The sequence below is a fragment of the Etheostoma spectabile genome, chromosome 6, assembly GCF_008692095.1.
Source record: "Etheostoma spectabile isolate EspeVRDwgs_2016 chromosome 6, UIUC_Espe_1.0, whole genome shotgun sequence".
NCBI classification, from domain to species: Eukaryota; Metazoa; Chordata; class Actinopteri; order Perciformes; family Percidae; genus Etheostoma; species Etheostoma spectabile.
In genome coordinates this window covers 31675378-31698218 of record NC_045738.1, presented here as the reverse complement: position 1 = coordinate 31698218, position 22841 = coordinate 31675378, and the positions used below count along the sequence as shown (strand labels likewise).

The 22841-nt window shown below is 41.5% G+C and overlaps 1 protein-coding gene across 10 annotated transcripts; it reads right to left on the bottom strand.

The window, feature by feature from the left end:
- Positions 1-669: 669 nt before the first annotated feature.
- Positions 670-14976, bottom strand: LOC116691450 (NACHT, LRR and PYD domains-containing protein 12). Of its 10 annotated transcripts, none has more exons than XM_032519064.1 (18): positions 14728-14976; positions 13802-14037; positions 11245-13102; positions 10750-10926; positions 10445-10618; positions 9848-10021; positions 7733-7906; positions 7406-7579; positions 6901-7071; positions 6518-6691; positions 6342-6382; positions 6073-6128; positions 5852-5898; positions 4254-4471; positions 2645-2910; positions 2422-2538; positions 1485-1626; positions 671-1075 (listed from the first exon to the last, which is right to left on the bottom strand). In XM_032519064.1, exons 1-18 carry the CDS (start codon positions 14853-14855, stop codon positions 726-728), a joined length of 4677 nt encoding a protein of 1558 aa, XP_032374955.1. In that variant the 5' UTR covers positions 14856-14976; the 3' UTR covers positions 671-725. The 10 variants fall into 10 exon arrangements, with proteins under 10 accessions (XP_032374962.1, XP_032374955.1, XP_032374956.1 ...); XM_032519065.1 differs by having other exon boundaries at positions 11245-13099; XM_032519069.1 differs by lacking the exon at positions 671-1075 and adding an exon at positions 1113-1227.
- Between the last annotated feature and the right edge of the window lie 7865 nt (positions 14977-22841).

The window sequence follows — 22841 nt, the reverse complement described above, 5'->3', positions numbered from 1 at the left end:
GTCCCGAGATAACTCTTGTTTTGAATTGATACTATAAATAATTGAAGTTAATTAATCATTCTCAACTGTTTTTATTTCTGATTTTCACATCTGCCTGATGTTGCAGCATCTTCTTTTTTTCTTTCAGAGAATTGACTCCATCTAGTGGTGGAAACAAAGAACAACACTCTGACCCTGGCTCACATGTTGTACTGAGGACAACATGAGGGCAACGTGAGGGCAACGTGAGGACAACATGAGAACAACATGAAGGCAACATGAGGGCAACATGAGGACAACATGAGGACAACATGAGGACAACATGAGGGCAACATGAGGACAACATGAAGACAACATGAGGGCAACATGAGGGCAACATGAGGGATCAAAGGTATTTAATCAAAGCTATTTAAATATGTTATAGGGTGTTGGGCACCCAGATAGCTCAGTTGGTAGAGCGGGTGCCCATATATAGAGGTTTACTCCTCGACGCAGCCGGCCCGGGTTCGAATCCAGCCTGCGGCCCTTTGATGCATGTCACTCCCCCTCTCTCTCCCCTTTCATCTCTTCAACTGTCCTATCAATTAAAGGCCTAAAATGCCCAAAAAATAATCTTTAAAAAAAAAAAATATGTTATAGGGTGAATCAAGAGCTTGGAGACCTTTTTATTCAAAGTGTACAGCAACTGACGTGAGACTGTCTTAGAGATCGATCCTCATCCCACTCCACAGTTTCTGGCTTTTGCTTCATCTGAGGTTCAGCACTCTGAAAAGACACGGGTCCACTTCCCGGAGAGCCGCAATCAGGACCCTGCAGGCCTCCGCTCCCTTCCTCCGCACCGTGTCGATCACGTCTCGGGCTTTGTCTTCTCGGGACTTTGCTCTGACCGACTGCATCTCAGCGTCGTTGATCACGTGGCGCTCAAGAAGTTGATCCAGGAGCTGATTCAGAACCGGATCAGTTACTCTGTTAAGGAACTGGATTCGGACTGAGAAGAGCTTCTTGTCAGCTGGGACGCTGTCCACTGCTGGAACAATGTCCCCTACTGGGACACTGTCCACTACTGGGACACTCTCTACTGCTGGGATGCTATCCTCTGCAAAAAAGAAAATATATATTTATATATATCAGTTACTCTGTTAAGAAACTGTATTCGGACTCAGAAGAGCTTCTCGTCAGCTGGGACGCTGTCCACTGCTGGGACAATGTCCACTGCTAGGACACTGTCCACTACTGGGACACTGTCCACTGCTGGGACAATATTCGGAGCAACAATATGCTGCAAATCACAGCCAGTATGAACGATGATTTGTGATTACTAACAAACAGAGTTTAAATTGTAATTTCCCCACTGGGGATCAATAAACAGTATAAATTATTATAAATTATTATTTATTATTATGTAATGGAGAAAATGTGGAGGTCCCTGAATGGGCAGAAGAGCTGCACGTATCTATTCTCATCTGGTGTTTTACTGAACTGCTGCATGAGGAGGAAGTCTTTACCTTTTAGTAACACCTGACGCTTCCACACTTCTGTCCTCTCTTGATCCTGGACCATCAAGGTCACTCTCTCTGTGTCCGTAGTCACAAAAACTTCAAATGTTGGATGGAAATTTGGTCCATACTTCGAATGAAATGTTGCACGCTGAAAACCAGAAGCGGCATGTCATTTTTCAGTGTTTATCTCAGGCTTTACTGACTGTAACGAACGTTATATTTGTGATGATTGGGGAATGTCCTCCCACAAAAAAACAACCCCATAAGTTGATTATTCCAGGAGCAATTCTGACAAACGCGTAACAAAACATAAACAGATTTCCCTAACATTAGTTATTTGTAGTTTTTTATGAGTACTCACTAAAATAATGGACAGACTACACAACGCCATCTCTAACAGGGACGTTGTAGAGCGTCCTCTGGTGGACAGACTATGCAACGCCATCACTAACAGGGACGTTGTAGAGCGTCCTCTGGTGGACAGACTATGCAACGTCATCACCAACAGGGATGTTGAAGAGCGTCCTCTGGTGGACAGACTACGCAACGCCATCACTAACAGGGACGTTGTAGAGCGTCCTCTGGTGGACAGACTATGCAACGCCATCACTAACAGGGACGTTGTAGAGCGTCCTCTGGTGGACAGACTATGCAACGCCATCACTAACAGGGACGTTGTAGAGCGTCCTCTGGTGGACAGACTATGCAACGCCATCACTAACAAGGACGTTGTAGAGCGTCCTCTGGTGGACAGACTATGCAACGCCATCACTAACAGGGACGTTGTAGAGCGTCCTCTGGTGGACAGACTATGCAACGCCATCACTAACAGGGACGTTGTAGAGCGTCCTCTGGTGGACAGACTATGCAACGCCATCACTAACAGGGACGTTGTAGAGCGTCCTCTGGTGGACAGACTATGCAACGCCACAACTTGACTTACCTCAGGCTGTATTGTGAAGCCTTCAGGTTCACAGTGAACACTGTAACTCTGACCAAAGCCGAGATGACATTCAGAAGACATCGTGAGGTACTCAGCCCCTCGTTGTTTCTTTTCAACCTTCAGCAACAAGGACATCGTCATTAGTTCAGTTTAATCTCAGATAGGCAGTGCATTTTACTCATAGAGCCCACCGATGGTAAAGACAAATGACGGATAGCTCTACCTCATCTAGAGGGACGTTGTCCGGCAGCAGAAATACATCGAGTACTTGATACCGTGTGCGTGGGGGTCGAAGGAACAGCAGAACTTGGCCCTCTATTGGCAGCATTAGGCTCACAAACCTTCTGACGAAATCCCAGACCAGGCCAAAGGCAGAGAGGTGAGGGACCTTCACAACCACATGAGTGTCTGTAACCTCCAGTGGCTCCAAGATGCTCATCCCGTCCTCAGTGATGTGGACGACAGACAGCAGGCCATCAAATCGCAACGCTGAAAGCAAAAGAGACGTCAAACTTTTGAATAGTTTTGCAAAAATAAGTTAATTTATTCTGTTTTATTGATCCCCAGTGGGGAAATTACAATTTACACTCTGTGTATACTTTGTTAGTATGGACCAGTGCCCTGAGCAGTTGGGGGGGTGGTACGGTGCCTTGCTCAAGAGCACCTGGCAGTGCCCAGAAGGTGAAGTGGCATCTCTCCCTACAGACTGAGCTACTGCCACCCCCAAATCTTTACCTAATTCCTTTCTTGCCATTTGAGTTCAGAGTTCAAATGACTATATTGTTATTACCTCTGCAGTTAACCAATTTGACTCTAACCTTTTCCTATTATAAGTTTTGAAATTTTAGACACAAGGGCAGCTGACCTGCAAGAGATGGTCATAAGTAAGCCGGATACCTGGAGCCTCCATTGACAGTTACCACAGCTAAGTGACAAAGACATGCAGACTAGATAAGTGTGGTTGGATGGTAGAAGGGTGTGAAGATGGTGACGATCGAAGGGGTAGAACTACAGGGGATGTTCAGGACAGCTATGAATACCTTGAAATCCCTCAGGCTAATGGAAACCATGAGGAGGCCACAAGGAAGGCAAACACAGCCCAGTACAGAGCAAGGAAGGCCCTGAAGCGTCAGCTCAATGGGAAGAACAAGGTCTGTGAGCGTCAGAGTCCCTATCCAGGATGAAACAAGAAAAAGATCCAGGAGTACATCAGGAAGACGGCTCCAAGTCATGACCTGCTAAGTGACTATCTCAGGCAGCAGAAACCCGATGACATGAGGCAGGGGGAGAGAAGGAACCATCATGTTAGGAAAGGACCCTGCATTTCACGTACCACTGACATACACAGGAAGCGGCTGATATTGAGAAATCATAACAGTGGCTAGAAAAGGCTGGTCTGAAAAATGGCACAAAGTCACTAATCATGGCACTAGAAGAACATGCACTATATACAAGATCAATAGAGGGTGGGGTCTACCATACCGGACCGGACCCCAGGCTGTTTAAAGACATCCCCGAGAGAGACCAGCACATAACAGCGGGGCATAAGATGTGGAGGAAGATTGAACCAATGATCTCCTTGCACAAGCTTGCTTCTTAATCTTTTTTTTATATAAAGCACATGAATTAACATTTTTACAAATGTGCCAGTGTTAACCAGCCAGCTAATTTTCAACTGTAGTCCTTTGGCCAGATGATTTTTGACCAGACAACAGGAAGCCGCTTCTCTAACATATGATACACTGCCCAGAACCCTCGGGCCCCAGGCCTCTGATAGAGGACCCGTAAATTTCATCTAACCCATTAAACAATGTATACAGCTGTGTCTGTACCATCTTTTGTTTCACAGTGTGGAAGGTGGAGCTGAAGGACAGCAGCATCCTCAGAGCTCTTGATTTCAAACAGCGGCCCTGCAGCCTTCTTGCCAGCTGATTGGAGGAGGCTCTGGTTCCATTGGACAATACTGTACAGGACCTCCGCCTCCTGTGCCATAACAAACACCAGTCCAGTCAAGTTGCACTGAAACACACCGGGACCAGGACACCTAAACCTGCAGGACACAGAAGGTACAATTTGATGTAACAAGCATTTGTTGGCCTGGTGGTCAAAAAATCTGTTTTTAACTGATTGGTGTTTAATCACAGCTCGGGGGAAGTGATTGTTGATGAAAAAGTGATAACTAATTTGTTACAATGGTTGCATTTGCCCCCTGGTTCATTTGCGTTCACAGTACAACCTTTGAGACAAATGCATTGTGTCTTCTGCCCTCTTATGGTCACTTCTAGGTCAAAAAAGCAACATGGTAAGGGGAATGCCAAACTCTCCAGTGGGTGATGCCACTATTGCTACTTTTATCATTATTTTACGGTCTATGGTTCTGACCATCAACAAACACCTCCAGGGTTGGGTGGAGACTGTTTTGGGGGCAGCTGTTCTCCCCTGTCCTGTGAGAGTCTTTCCCCTTTTCCTTGTTGTGTCTGTGTGCTGTTGCTGGCGTGGCCTGAAAGTAGGTAAAGGGGCATGGCCGGACGATCTACCTACCTGCACAGCTGCTGGTTAGTCCACCAATCTCGACATGCTCAGCTGCTGTCAATTCCACTAACCACTGCTGCAGCATTTAGACCCGAGCAGAGGTCACCTTCAGCACCAGATCGTTGGGTCTACCAATGTTGTAACTTGGCTCCCAGAGAAAACCTTGTCAATCCAAGTTATTGTCCTGAACTCGTATCCCCAGTGCTGTTTAACTTCCTGCCTCTCTGTTCAGACCGGTTCCTCAGACCTGCAGCCATTGTCTGCTGTTCCACCAGCTCTACACCACATAGACCTATGTCTCTAACCTGCTGCCATTGTCTGCTGTCCTGCCAGCTCTACACCACTCAGACCTATGCTCCAGACCTGCTGTTGTTTGCTGCTGTTCTGCCAGCTCTACACCACTCAGACCTATGCTCCAGACCTGCTTTTGTTGGCTGCTGTTCTGCCAGCTCTACACCAATCCGACATTGCAACCTCCTTGCTCGGATTCTATAGAGCGAGAGAGTTTGCACCTCTACCTTCCCGCCTCAGCTTCTTTCCAGTCAGAGTCCTCCAGCTCAGTTCTTTCTATACTTGGCTGCTTTACGTGCCAGACTTTGATTGAACACTTGTAATTGTTGTGTCTTTGTGTGTTTCTCTGTGTTTTGGGTCAGGGACTCTACCACCCTCCTGAGGTGATCTTGAGTGACACATTCCCTAGTCTGGCTCAATGGATGTACTGTACGTTGATGGAAAAAACCCTGACACCCTACGCATCTCTCAAGTGCCTTATGTGTTATGAATATTTGAGCTACAGTGTTCAGCTTTGACTCATTCATCACAAGACTTGTTGAGAATCACAACTTGATTAACCATGAAAAAAGTATTTTTGCTTTGTCAGGTAATTTGTTAGGATTACCTGTATGAAGATTCAGTTGTGAGTTCAGGTGAGAAGGATAACGGAGCCTATAATTAAGAAGGGATAACGTTATTTTTAATACAAATCAAGTTCAACTCAAGTTTAATGAACAAAATCTGCAATTCCCCACCCTCTGTTCACTTTGTCCAAAATCATTTAATTTTATTCAGTGGTGAAACCTCAAAAAATAAAACTTCACACTGTACAGCTGCTCCTCTCACCTTTTTGTTTTTCTCCAACAGGTTTGCTTTCACATTGAGTTGCACATTGGAGTCATCTGACAGATGAAAGAAGTCAAAGAGAAGGAAAAATAAAGAGAACTTTGTTTGGGGTAAGAAACATTAACAAGCAAAAATGTTACCGTATCCAAAAAGCTTTAAAAAAAAATTGGAATTGAAAAATGTTTATTATTGAAACGACATGCAGATTTTCAGATAAGATTTGAATATACAATAGTTTGATGAATGGGGGACATTCTCTCAATACTTACATTTCTTGTGTGTCTTAGCTGTGATCAACTTGTCATTGATCCTGTAGAAATGAACCCAACCCCAAATGTTTTAGATATAGTTTAAGATTCTGGCACAAACAAACTGATCCAATGTGAGGAACTCATTAACCTCCCTAATAATGCTAAATCCAGCATGGACATGGAGTCTTACTGACCTCAGAGTCTCCAGTCTACAGTGTGGACTCTCCACATAACAAGAGAGCAGCTCCACTCCTGAATCCAGAAGGTTGTTGAGACTCAGGTCCAGCTCCCTCAGATGGGAGGGGTTGGACTTTACAGCAGATGACAGAGAAGCACAGCTGATCTCTGACAAATTGCAGCGACTCAATCTGAATAAAGAATAAATTATCCTCATTATCAAATCTTCATAATAAGGAAATATGTCTTCTTCAGAAAAGTAAGGATCTTCTGTATACAGATTTGACCATTTACCAGCAATTATGGACATACATTTACTTTACCAATTAACAGTCATCTTGTGATTAATCTTTATGGATGTAAGTTATGTTTGTACATAAAGTATGTTCAATTGACTGACCTCAGGGTCTCCAGTCTACATCTTGGACTCTGTAGAAAACCACAGAGCAGCTTTACTCCAGAATCCTGAAGCTTGTCACTCAGCTCCAACTCGCTCAGATGGGAGGGGTTGGACTTCAGAGCTGAGGCCAGAGAAGCACAACTGATCTCTGACAAACTGCAACCCCACAATCTGAAAAAAGATATAACTTTAGAAGACGATGTTTCTATTTGGAAATCATTTAATGATGAAAATCAATTGTTTAAGAAGTTTGGTGTAATATATATTTTACCAAGGAAAGCAATTTGTTTTTGTTTTTATTGCAACTAATCTCCTTACCTCGACTGTCCTTAATGGTCCTACAAGGTCCTTTTTACTGGGACCAATTTTATTGACACTATACATAAATGACTTACCTCATATATGTCAAAAAAACAATATTATGCATAAGCAGATGATGCAGCAATTTTTCATGTGCAAAAACATTCATATTAAGGTCAGCAACAATGCAAAAATGGTTTCTGACCTCAGAATCTCCAGTCTACAGCGTGGACTCTTCAGAAAATCACACAGCAGCTTCACTCCTGAATCCTGCAGGTTGTTGTTACTCAGCTGCAGCTCTCTCAGATGATAAGGGTTGGACATCAGAGCTAAGGCCAGAGAAGAACAGCTGATCTCTGACAAACCACAGTCCCTCAATCTAAACAAAGAGATAAATTATGTAAATAAAATCCAATCATTATTTAATCAGATGTGTTCATGTTTTAAATGTGTAGATGTAAAGTTTGGACATAAATTAGGTCCAGTTGTTAATTAAACATGAGATGTACAGAAGTAAATGTAGTAAATTAACCTCAGAGTTTCAAGTCTACATTGTGGGCTTTTCAGAAAGTCACACAGCAGATTCACTCCTAAATCCTGAAGGTTGTTGTGACTCAGGTCCAGCTCCTTTAGATCGGAAGGATTGGCTCTCAGAGCTGAGGCTAAAGAAGCGCAGTTGATCGCCGACAAACTGCAGTTCCATAATCTAAACAAAGAACAAACACTTTAGAAGACAATGCTCCTGTTTAAAATCATTTGATGCTTAAAAATCCATCCAGAGCTAGAGTTTAGATCGTAGAAATGTAGATTCATAGCTACCAATTTCAGTATTCATTTGTTCAATTCTGTCCATTGGACAACCCAGCTTTTAACTCCATCTGAAGTTACCTATAGTCTGATTAATTAAGCACAGCCGATTTTTAAAATAGAGGACATAACAGAACCAGAAGTGACCAATTTAATTGGTTCACTGAAAAGATCTAAAGCTAAGGATGCTTTCAGGCTTGATACCAACTTTCTGAAATAACACAAAGACTCTTTGGTACGCCAAATCTACAAATTAAACATCTGTTTAATTTGACATTTAGCTAAACAGTTGTTCCATCTGCTTTAAAGGTGGCAACAGTTACCCCAACCGACCTGGCTAACTACCAACTAATAAGCATTTCCACAGTTATATAAAAGTTCCTTGACTGAACATTTAAATAAAGACAACACCTATCTGCATCCAACATATGGATTCTATGACCACCATTTTCTTATAATCAACCATTTGTTTTTAGAAATCTTTACTGTATCAGAGTTACCGTTTTGCAGTCTTTCTAGACTTAGGCTGAATCCCAATAAATTCCTGTTCATTGTTCATGCACTTGTATATTGTTGTTGGTTTTGATATGGGACACTGATAAAATATATGAGGTGGGGTTACTGGCCAACAGGCTTCAGACTGGTCTGGAATATCAGAACAGCTGTAGTTAATTTGTTTATTTGTGGTCTTGTTTGTATTTTTTAGTTTTACACATTTGAAGCCTTTTTATGTGTGCGACATGTTAGTTTTGGTTCTAATAGTTGACAATGGTTCTGTAACATCATTTTATGTAACGTTTTTGCCTGTTATGTTCAATTTATCACCAATAAAGACAGATTTTTGTCAACAAAATGTTTTTGTGAACATCAATGACATTCAAAACGGGGATAACTGAAACAGATATACACACACCATGTATACAGGGTGTATATGTATGTATACATGATACATATGTATACACATATGTATTGCAAACAGACCTAAGTACTACACAGATAAGAACATCTGCCTCTGCACCACCAAAGTAAACCCTAAAATATATAAATATTTAAATCCATATGACACTGTTGTCCAAACCCACACAATCAACAGACAGAGACGGCATCTTGGAAGTTTGTGATCAATACTGTATGGTGATGTCACCAAGTGGTGTCCCATTTCATAGGGGTATGTTTTCACCCCTACCACTTACCCCTTGGTTTCAAGGGCCAAGGGGTAGGGGTAAGATGGAGAAATGGTATTCAGCCTTAAAGAAGGCATTTGACATAGGCAACCACCAGGTTCTTCCATCAAATTTAGCATGCTTTAATCTCTTTTAGGACGCTATCCTGTTGATGAAATCATATATATATCCCACAGAAAGCAATTTGATTTTGTCGATTACATCAAATGTTCTTATACCTTGTCCTGTCCTGTAGTAGTCCCACAAGGCTCTATTCTGGGACCAAATGTGTTTACTCTATATACTAATGACTTACCTGATGTGTGACTAAAAATCAATATTGAAATGTATGCAGATGATAATAAAAAATATATCATTACACTGGCAAGAGACAACCAAGAAGCCTCCTTAATTCTAAAAATCTCCAATGTCCCATGTTCAGGACGAGCTTACAAATTATTGTCACCCAACAAAAAACTTTGTGAATGATTTTTTACAAAACAACAAGTAGAAGTGACACATTCCAATGTGTTCCTGAGAGGGGAGGAACTTGACATTGTAAATGTGTTCAAGTATCTTGGGGTCACATTGGACTCTCAATAAGCTTTAAAAGTAATTTGGAAAAGGTGTCAAATTCATATTCATCCTAAAACAGAAGTAAAACATGGTGAATTGACCTCAGAATCTCCAGTCTACAGTGTGGACTCTTCAGAAAATCACACAGCAGCTTCACTCCTGAATCCTGCAGCTTGTTGTTACTCAGCTGCAGCTCTCTCAGATGATAAGGGTTGGACATCAGAGCTGAGGCCAGAGAAGCACAGCTGATCTCTGACAAACTGCAGCCCCTCAATCTGAATAAAGAATAATGTACATAAAATCAATTTAGATTACAACATGTCCTAATCTGAGCTTTTCCCTAAAATGAATAGTGACTTAATCATTCTGTTATTGCAGATAATGTCCGCCTTTGATTATATTGTATTTTTGTGAAAACACATTGAAATTAAAGGAATTCAAAGACATATTTCTACGAATATGTAGAACAAATATCAGTTAAGATGATCTTCTGTCTGCATATGTGACCATTTAATACAAATTATAAACATTCATATATATATAATTATATACATTTACTTTAAAAACTAATTTTCAACATTTTTAAAAATTGTTTAGGAAACAGACACATTTTGTAACTGCCAACTAAATTCAGTAGGAAAAAAGGAAATTATTAATAAAATTTACAACATTATGCAACAAGGAGTCAGTGAACTGACCTCAGAGTCTCAAGTCTACAATGTGGACTCTTCAGAAAATCACAGAGCAGCTTCACTCCTGAATCCTGCAGCTGGTTGTCACTCAGATCTAGCTCTCTCAGATGGGAGGGGTTGGACTTCAATGCTGAGGCCAGAGAAGCACAGCTGATCTCTGACAAACTGCAGTACCTTAATCTGAATAAAAAATAGATTATGTAAATAACAATCCTCTTTCAGGAGGACTTTAGGTTTTTAAGTGTGTAGCTCAACAGCTCTGGCTCTGACGCTCTTTGAAACAAACCAAACTACAATATTAGTGAACTGACCTCAGCTTCTCAAGTCTACAGTTTGGACTCTTCAGTCCATCAGACAGAAGCTTCACTCCTGAATCCTTCAGGTACTTGTTGTAACTTAGGTCCAGTTCTTTCAGATGGGAGGGGTTGGACTTCAGTGCTGAGGCCACAACTTCACAGTGAGACCCTGAGAGGTAACAGCCAGGAAGTCTGTCATGACACAAATATAACAAAATATGTTATATATCCACTAGTTAAGATTCTGCCAAATCCAAAACCGAAACCAAATCCTACTCCCATGCTCAGTCCATTAAAACAGTAAACACATTGAGGAAGTAAAACACATCCACAGCCTCTAAAATAGTTAAATGTAATACACTTTAACAATATATGGCGTGAACATGGGGAGCTGGTGCAGTTCAATGATTTATTAAGAAAAAGACTTACAATATCAAGTATTTTAAAGTATCTGTATATTTAAATAACTAATCTAAATGGATTCATAAAGTTAATCACATCTGGACTTACAGTGCCTTTCTGCAGTTCCTCACAGCTGTAATCAGTCTCCGTCGTCCCTCTAGTGATGTGTTGTACTTCTCCAGGTCCAACTCATCCAGAACTTCCTCTGACATCTGCAGCATGTAGGCCAGAGCTAAGCAGTGGATCTCAGAGAGTTCCTTCTCTGATCTGTTCCCTGACTTCAGGAACTCTTGGATCTCCTGATGGACTGAGTGGTCGTTCATCTCCGTCAGACAGTGGAAGATGTTGATGCTTCTGTCTGGAGAGATCTTGTCCATGTTTATCTTCTTCAGATTGTTGATGGCTCTTTGGATTATTTCTGGATTGTTGTCAGTCCGACCCAGAAGACCTCCTAACAATCTCTGGTTGGACTCAAGAGAGAGGCCATGGAGGAAGCGGACAAACAGGTCTAGGTGGCCATTCTTACTTTTGAGGGATTTCTTCATGGCTCCCCTCAGGAAAACATCCAGAGATAGATCATCATGGTCATCATTATCATAATCATCACTGTTACTCTCATAGTAGAGGTCATCCATAGATAGGTCATTATCCCAGTCTTCTCCCAAGAAGTCATCCAATACCTCTGTGTTCTTGTTAGTGTAACAGTGGAACAGGTAGACTGCCGCCAGAAACTCCTGAACACTCAGATGGATGAAGCAATAGACTGTTTTCTGAAAGATCACGCTCTCTCTTTTGAAGATCTTTGTACAAATTCCTGAGTACACCGAGGCCTCTGTCACATCAAGACCACATTGCTCCAGGTCTTCTTGGTAGAACATGATGTTTCCTTTCTCCAGCTGTTCAAACGCCAGCCTCCCCAGCTTCAGAAGAACTTCCCTGTCGGCCTCCGTCAGCTCCTCTGAACTCATCTCATGTCCATCATACTTCTGCTTCTTCGTCTTTGTCTGAACCAGCAGGAAGTGGGAGTACATGTCAGTCAGGGTCTTGGGCAGCTCTCCTCTCTGGTCTGTAGTCAACATGTGGTCCAGGACTGTAGCAGTGATCCAGCAGAAGACTGGGAGAAGACACATGACGTGGAGGCTCCTGGATGTCTTGATGTGGGAGATGATTCTGCTGGACAGCTCTTCATCACAGACTCTCTTCCTGAAGTACTCCTCCTTCTGGGGATCAGTGAAGCCTTGTACTTCTGTTACCCTGTCAAGACACGCAGGAGGGATCATATTGGCCGCCGCAGGTCGGGAAGTTATCCAGACGAGAGCCGAGGGAAGCAGATTCCCTTCAATGAGGTTTGTTAAAAGCACGTTGACGGATGACTTCTCTGTGACATCAGAAACAGCCTCATTGTTGAGGAAATCCAGTGAAAGTCTGCTTTCATCCAGGCCGTCAAAGATGAAGAGAACTTTAGAGCCAGCGAGTTGATCTGCTGTGAGCTTCTGTAACGCTGGATGGAAAACACCAATGAGCTCCAGAAGACTGTACTGCTCTTCTCTGACCAAGTTCAGTTCCCTGAAGGACAACGGGATCACCAGGCCGATGTCTTGGTTTTCCAAACCCTCGGCCCAGTCCAGACAGAACTTCTGCACCAAGAAGGTTTTTCCACCTCCAGCGACACCGTTCGTCAGAACTACTCTGATGTGTTTCTGTTGGTCAGGTAAGGATTTAAAGATGTCGCAGCACTTGATTGGAGTGTCGTTGAAGGTCTCCATCTTGGACGCGGTCTCAAGCTGCACTACCTCATGTTGGGTGTTAACGTCTTCACTCTGTCCCGCTTTGATGTAGAGCTCAGTGTAGATCCGGTTTAGGGGGGTTTCACTTCCTGTCTTAAGAGGTCCTTCAGTCACATGTTCAAATGTTGTCTTCAGACTGCTTATATGTCCAACTGAAACCTCCTGCAGACCACGATCTGCTGATAGAGAAGACAAAATGTGAGATTAACCCTCCTGTTGTCCCACATGAGTCCTGTCTTGGACTCGAGTCTGGACTCAAGACCGTTTTTCTATGGTTTTGTACTTGTCTCGGACTCGCTAGTATTTGGACTCTGACTTGTCTCGGTCTCAGCCGCTGGTCTTGCCCAATATGGTTTTTGGTCTGGACCGAGTCCAGGTGTCTTTCTTATGTTGATAATAATATTGGAGGGAAAGTGAAACCCAAAATGATAGTCTTGATACCGTCATGCATAAGACCTTTATTCTGTCCTGGACTCGGTCTTGTCTTGGACTCAAACCTTTTTGGACTCGGTCTTGACTTGGACTCAAACCTTTTTGGACTCGGTCTTGACTTGGACTCGACTAGTCCTGGTCTTGGACTTGTCTTGGACTCAACAAAGGTGGTCAACAGCCCTGATCTTATGCACACAAGATAATCCCTTTTTAGTTTTTTGTGCAACAAAATAAGACATGTATGTTCCAGGACTTCTGGGGCTTACCTCCTTTTCTGGGTAATTTACAACTTCATCATATAAGTACATCATTATATACATAGTACATTACATTATATAAGTACATCAAAACCAAAAGTCCAATCAGCAACAGCGACAATTGTTGCCAGAAAGTTACAGTAAATTTTACGTTGAAGTTGTAAAACATCAGCAGACAGACAGTCTTACTTGGTACAGTGCTGGTCTGACCGGCGGTCTGCAGTCCAGCTTTTGTTCTGGATCCTTGTCCACACTGGGGACAGGAGGAGTCTCCTGATGGAGCAGACTGGTCCCAGTATGAGGGGATGCACTCTCTGCAGAACCAGTGTCCACAGCTGGTAGAGACGGGATCCTTCAGGACGCCATGACACAGAGCACAGCAGGACGGCTGCTCCTCCACAGAACCAGCACCGTTCTCCTTCTCTCTGTTGAGATGAACACAGAAGAGGTCACCAACCCCTCTACATGTACACTCCCATTTGTCCTCTCTGATTATATTGGCGGTATTGTCTTCTTTCCTTCAATGATTGAACTATTTGAACAGAGATTTGAAAAAAACAACATTTAATTCACCAAATGCAGCATTTTATTAGGAATTAACAGCCAATGAGGACTAGGAACCGCTCAGGTTTTGTCGGTGGTAATGTATTTTAAATAAATAAATGTTCTTCCTTAAAATACAGGGGGCATAATATACCCCCCCCCCCCCTCTATGTTAAAATATAGAGGGCATAAGTATTTTAACCTAGGGGTGTGTATACTTATGCCCCCTGTATTTTAAGGAAGAACACATATTTATTTACAAAGAATATCGGTGTCCTTAAAGGTTGGGTTTTCCTAACTTTTTTGCATTAAGGCATTAAGATCTATTTCCAAAAGATCTTTTTTTTACTTCTCTATTTAATCAACTTAAGCCTGGGGGGTGGGGTAAACCTATGCAAGCCGCTATATAGAGGAGTTAGGACATCTGATCGGACACAATCAACATGTACTGTAAATATGTGGCTCTTCTATATTTTCATTCACTTTAGAATCTAATTGTTTTTGATTTAAATGAATGTGAACACTGTTTGGACAACATAAGAAACCGAGTCAGGTCAGGAACAGGGTCTCACTTTGTGTCTGAGGGTCCAGGTTCTTCACTGAAGTTTGGAGGATCCTCTTCAGACTGGTCCCACTCCATAGAGGGACAGCTGGAGACCGGAGACTGGGATCTGTCCTCGTATTCTTCTACACCACTCATCTTCTCAAGCCTGTAACCTGTAACACTGGACACACACACACACACACACACACACACACACACACACAGACACACACACACGCACAGACACACACACGCACACACACACACACACACACACACACACACACACCGCACAGACACACACACGCACACACACACGCACAGACACATAATCACACACACACAACACACACACACACACACAGACACACACACACACACACACGCACAGACACACACACGCACAGACACATAATCACCCACACACACACACACACACACACACACACAGACACAGACACACACACACACAGACACACACGCACACACGCACAGACACACACACGCACAGACACATAATCACACACACACACACGCACAGACAGACACGCACACATACACACACACACACATACACACACAGACACACAGACATACACACAGACACACAGACATACACACGCACAGACACATAATCACACACACACACACACACACGCACAGACACATAATCACACACACACACACGCACAGACAGACACACACACATACACACGGACACACACACACACACACACACACACACACACACACACACATACACAGACACACACACACACACACACACACACACACACATAGAGAGACAGACAGATACACACGCACAGACAGACACGCGCACACACACAGACAGACACATACCACACAGACACACAAACATACACACAGAGACACACATATACACACAAACACATACACACACACAGACACATACGTGCACAGACACACACACACACACACACACACACACACAGACAGACAGTCATAAATCTAAAATAAAAACCGTTAGAAGATGTGATGGCTCAGGAACCAGGAAGTAAAACAAGGAAATAACATCAGAACTTGTCGCTTTGGACTCATGACATGGTGGTTGTTATTGTAAATAAGGAGTTTTTCAGACATACAGTGAAACCAAATCAACAAGTAATCTGATAATCATCAATAATGAGATTATTAACACTCACCCTCCCTTGGCCGTCAGTGTGTCTTCCTCCCTCTGCTCCGTCCTGTAAGATGGAGTCTCCCTTCATACTTCAGCTCTCAGAGGTCCTTCGTGTCAACACTTCCTCTTTTACACCACAATCAGCTGTTTGGGTCAAATGGGAACTCCTGCAGGGAAGACCTTTGCTCTCATAAATACACCTCACAGGTAGACAGAAACAGATAAGTAGGGAGAAACAATATATAAGTACATGAATATATCAAAATCAACAATGAATATTCAACGTCTAATTAAGTCAAATGTTCAGTTTTATAAACAACAATGCAGCTATTTGATGTCTGTTTTACTTGCATGTTTTTTCCTTTTTTTTTAAACATTTTGTTTAGCATTGTTGGATGAAGAATGTCGTAATATGTCACATGATGTTAGATAGATAGATAGATAGGTAGATGGATAGAAAGATAGATAGATAGATAGATAGATAGATAGATAGATAGGTAGATAGATAGATAGATAGATAGATAGATAGATAGATAGAAATATACTTTATTCATCCTGAAGGAAATTTTAGGCATCCAGTAGCAAAACAACCATAACACAACAAACACACATACACACACATATCACACATATCACACACATATCACACATATACACACATATATCACACATGTACACATATCACATGTATACACATATATATCACATATATATCACATATATACACACATATACACACATATATCACACATATACACATATCACATATATACACATATACACACATATACACACATATATCACACATGTATACATATCACATATATACACATATACACACATATACACACATATATCACACATGTATACATATCACATATATACACACATATATCACACATGTACACACATATATCACACATATACACACATATACACACATATATCACACATATAAACACATATATCACACATATATCACACATATATCACACATATATCACACATATACACACATATATCACACATATCACACATATACACCATATACACACATATATCACACATATAAACACATATATCACACATATATCACACATATACACACATATATCACACATATACACACATATATCACACATATACACACATATACACACATATATCACACATATACACACATATATCACACATATACACACATATATCACACATGTACACATATCACTATACACACATATACCCACATATATCACACGTATGCACACATATACACACATATATCACACATATACACACATATATCACACATGTACACATATCACTATACACACATATACCCACATATATCACACATATACACACATATACACATGTATCACACATGTATCACAAATATACACACATATACCACACACATTAATGATGATAGTGCAAAAGTGAAAAACTGATGTTATATTATTTCGTATTATGTATGACTACTGTAATAAACACACATTTAAAACTGCTTTTATCCTTGTAGCAACAGAAGGGGGCGGTAATGCAACGCTTACGTGCTGGAGCCACCCATCCACCAGTTACAACACGAAGAAGGAAAACGTCATCTTTTTTTTGGTCCAATCAGAGGAGTACCTGCCACAGTAGTCCCCGCCCACCAGAGAAACCGCCATCATGAAAATTGAAAACAAGAAACCAGACGAGACGCGCAGTCCGCAGCTTCACAACAAGGTAAACTTTTAATGGCTTCTCGGCTAACGTGAACTCACTGAGAGTTTGGATACATGGTGGCATTTATGTGGACTTTGTCGCACATCTTTGTCAGGTTGTAACATCGTTATTTCGCTTTAATTACCGCACTGCGGGGATGTAACGTAACATTACGGTAGCTAACGTCAGTCGTTAGCTAGCTAGCTAGCTAGCCGTACAGGGCGCCAAATCGCACGGGCGTTTATTTTGAATGAATAAAGACACAAACCCGCATCTGTTCAACACACATAGTAAGCCGATTGTTTCCTAACAAGCTCCGGAAGATCCGTGACTCGTTATTTAATTTACTGACACAATTTTTGGGGTTTAATTCAAGAGAAGACTGCGCTCATTGTGCGTGGATTCACGGCTTAACGTCAGCTAGCGCTAGCTTACTGCGGCTGCTCTAGCTGCCAAACTCCATTGAAAAATCTGTCGTTTCTGTGGAAAAAAAGCTCCTAGCTTGTAAAAAACGAGTTCACAATTCTACATTTTTACACTTAATGAACCATTAGAAGCCATGGTACTGTACGGCATATGTCTAATACACCAGACTATTTTAACTAAAGGACATTTCATAACTTTATCTGATGTTGCTTAACGTTACTGTATTTACACACACTGTAAACGGTACTGTGTTCATTACTGTATTGCATGTTATTGTATTGTATTTCATTGTTTTTCACTTATTTTAGTACCATTTTATGCTGTTTATGCTGTTGCATAATTCATGTCTTTCTTACACATGGCTAGGTTTTGAATTGAATTTGTTAATAATGCCCTCACACGTCACACAAGATGCATTTTTAACCAATTCCACAGGGTAAGGTCATTTTAGATCCAGTTCTTGGACACACCTTTCGCAATCAAGTGTGTGGGGATATCATTTAATTTTTAGCAAATATATACCCATCCTTAAATGTGAAGAGTTTACACATATATAGTATTTCAATGCATGTCAGTAGAGCTGCAAGGATTAATTGGTTAGTTGTCAACTTTTAAATCAATCGCCAACTATCTTGATAATCGATTGATCAATTTTGAGTAAATTTCTTTGATTCCAGCTTGTTAAATGTGAATCTTGTTCTAGTTTCTTCTCTCCTCTGGGACAGTAAAGTGAATATCTTTGAGTTGTGGACAAAACGAGACATTTGAGGACGTCGTCTTGGGCTTTTTGGAAAACACTGATCCAGTTTTCACTATTTTCGAATAGACTAAAACAACTAATCGAGAAAATAATCAGATTAATTGACAATGAAAATAATTTTTAGTTGCAGCCCTACATGTCAGTTAAAAATCATATCTGGCTACAAGGCTCCGTAAACACTTAAGTTGGGGGGGTACAGCGATATATAAGCACATGGTTCCTCTTTCTCCTGTCAGGATCAACCAGACCGAGGCGGAGGGATATGAGTGCGGTGGCGGAGGAAGCGAGGGACAGTTCTGCCATGTCCGAGGAAGAGGTGGAGGACCCGCAGGAGACGTCGCAGGAAGACCTGTCGAGTCCGAAGAAAAGCAGCGCCAAAATATCAGGTAACCCCCCCCCACCCCCCCAAAGTCACCTAGAACCTTATGTTCTTTTCCCCCAGCATGTTTCCTTGAATCAGAGAGGCTCCAAAATCATGTTTGCAGCTGTCGCCATGGTCCTGCTACACGTCCTGCAATGCCATGTTCATCCTGCTACGCCCTGCTACGTCCTGCTACGCCCTGCTATGTCCTGCTACACGTCCTGCAATGCCATGTTCATCCTGCTACGCCCTGCTACGTCCTGCTACGCCCTGCTATGTCCTGCTACACGTCCTGCAATGCCATGTTCATCCTGCTATGTCCTGCTATGCCCTGCTACGCCCTGCTATGTCCTGCTACGTCCTGCTATGTCCTGCTACGCCCTGCTATGTCCTGCTACGTCCTGCTATCTCCTGCTACACGTCCTGCTACGTCCTGCTACGCCCTGCTATGTCCTGCTATGTCCTGCTATGTCCTGCTACGTCCTGCTGGACCTTGTAGTGCCCACAGTGCCCTGCTATGCCATGAACTACTACAAAGAACTGCTACAAACTACTATTTTTTTGGGACTGTTATTGCCACTCTTCATTCTAACCCCAACCAGTCGTCAGACACCGCCTACCAAGAGCCTGGGTCTGATCCTGGGCCTGGGTCTGATCCTGGGTCTGTCCCAGGTTTCTGCCTAAAAGGAAGTTTTTCCTCCCCACTGTGGCCCTGTTGCTTGCTCTGGAGGGAACTACTAGAACTGTTGGGTCCTTGTAAATTATGGAGTGTGGTCTAGACCTGCTCTATCTGGTCTAGACCTGCTCTATCTGTAAAGTGTAAAAGGCTGAAGAGAGACCGGTCTACAATTGGGCAACGCTGTGGGGTCAAGATGAGGCTCCTTAAGTAGGGCCGGACCCCGGCATGTTTGAAGGCAGCTGAAAACTGAAAGCCCAAAGGAGATGATGAGATCCAAGGTGAAATAAGTCGTTAATGCTCATTTATCGTTGCCGTTGCAGGTGAAATCATCGAAGGCAAACGGGCAAAGAAGACGGTCGAGAGGCTCGATTTACAGGCGCCGAAGCAGAAGGAGAAGCTCAAGACCGGAGATGGTAACAATGAACTCTGTATTTCATATTAACAGTGTATGAGTATTTGTCATTTAAAGGTCCCATGGCATGAAAATAAAAGAGACTTCAGATCCAGTATTAGGGACCACTAAGGTCTATATAAAGAGACTTCAGATACAATATTAGGGGACCACTAAGGTCTATATAAAGAGACTTCAGATACAGTATTAGGGACCACTAAGGTCTATATAAAGAGACTTCAGATACAGTATTAGAGACCACTAAGGTCTATATAAGAGAGACTTCAGATACAGTATTAGGGACCACTAAGGTCTATATAAAAGAGACTTCAGATACAGTATTAGAGACCACTAAGGTCTATATAAAAGACTTCGATACAGTATTAGAGACCACTAAGGTCTATATAAAGAGACTCAGATACAGTATTAGGGGACCACTAAGGTCTATAAAAAGACTTCAGATACAGTATTAGGGACCACTAAGGTCTATATGAAGAGACTTCAGATACAGTATTAGGGGACCACTAAGGTCTAATATAAAAGAGACTTCAGATACAGTATTAGAGACCACTAAGGTCTATATTAAAGAGACTTCAGATACAGTATTAGGGGACCACTAAGGTCTATATAAAAAGACTTCAGATACAGTATTAGGGACCACTAAGTCTATAAAAAGAGACTTCAGATACAGTATTAGAGACCACTAAGGTCTATAAAAAGAGACTTCAGATACAGTATTAGAGACCACTAAGGTCTATATAAAGAGACTTCAGATACAGTATTAGGGACCACTAGGTCTATATAAAGAGACTTCAGATACAGTATTAGGGACCCTAAGGTCTATATAAAAGAGACTTCAGATACAGTATTAGGGGACCACTAAGGTCTATATAAAAGAGACTCAGATACAGTATTTGGGACCACTAAGGTCTATAAAAGAGACTTCAGATACAGTATTAGAGACCACTAAGTCTATATAAAAGAGACTTCAGATACAGTATTAGAGACCACTAAGGTCTATATAAAAGAGACTTCAGATACAGTATTAGGGACCACTAAGGTCTATATAAAAAGACTTCAGATACAGTATTAGAGACCACTAAGGTCTATATAAAAGAGACTTCAGATACAGTATTAGAGACCACTAAGGTCTATATAAAGAGACTTCAGATACAGTATTAGGGGACCACTAAGGTTTATATAAAGAGACCTCAGATACAGTATTAGGGACCACTAAGGTCTAATAAAAGAGACTTCAGATACAGTATTAGGGGACCACTAAGGTTATATAAAGAGACTTCAGATACAGTATTAGGGACACTAAGGTCTATATAAAGAGACCCTCAGATACAGTATTAGGGGACCGCTAAGGTCTATATAAAAGAGACTTCAGATACAGTTAGGGACCACTAAGGTCTATATAAAGAGACTTCAGATACAGTATTAGGGGACCGCTAAGGTCTATATAAAAGAGACTTCAGATACAGTATTAGGGACCACTAAGGTCTATATAAAAGAGACTTCAGATACAGTATTAGGGGACCACTAAGGTCTATATAAAAGTGACTTCGATACAGTATTAGGGGACCACTAAGGTCTATATAAAAGAGACTTCAGATACAGTATTAGGGACCACTAAGGTCTATATAAAGAGACTTCAGATACAGTATTAGGGGACCACTAAGGTCTATATAAAGAGACTTCAGATACAGTATTAGGGGACCGCTAAGGTCTATATAAAACCACCATGTCATGGGACCTTTTCAAGCGTTTGCCATCGTCTATGAGAACCGTCCCCTTGTTTATTTCAGGTAGCGGTGATAAATTAGGAGACATTCCTCGCATCGGCTTCAAGATCAACAAGATAAAAGCAGCCGACCTGAAACCTCTTCACGCCATCCTGTTCGACAGACAGGGAAAGGTACAAACTCTTCGTTTTTTTTTAAATGTATTCCTGGGAGTTGTAGTCCTTTCTTTCGCTTAAGGCCAAATATAATTTCACTGTATTTCACAATTCATCTGTACTACAGTGAGACCAAAAATGGAATTAAACATTGAAGTGGGGTTCGTATTTTGTCACAAGGTTATAAATAAGGTTATATTTTCATGTTAAAAAATCCACTATGGAAACAACATAAGTGTCATATCCAGAATAATGTTCTGAGTCAGGAATACGTGTTTATCTCAGGAAATAAGGAAAGGACGCTGATTTCAGGTAGAAAACACGGAACTTGGACCATTTTTCTTCTTGTAAAATTTAGAAATTGGTCAATTTGACCTGAATATAATACGAGGGGTTAAACACAATTTCATGAGGTGCTATGATCATATACAGGCTGCATGAAATGGGGAACCCCAAATAAGATACTAAAAGCGTTTCAGAGGGGGCCCGAGAACAATAAATACCATAGCAACCTAAAAAACTCAATTTACCATGGACACAATAAAAACAATTACAGAAGGAAAAAAATGTCAATAAAAATGAATAAATCGTCCTCCTTTAAAACCAAAGTGGGAATGTTTCAATTTCTAATGTATGTGACACTAAGTTCATTAAATAACATTTAAATCCTTTACTTATGAGTTGTTATAAATATAAAAGAGACTTCTGATACCAGACGAGGGTTTAATGTAAACTATGCTGTAAACCTAAAAA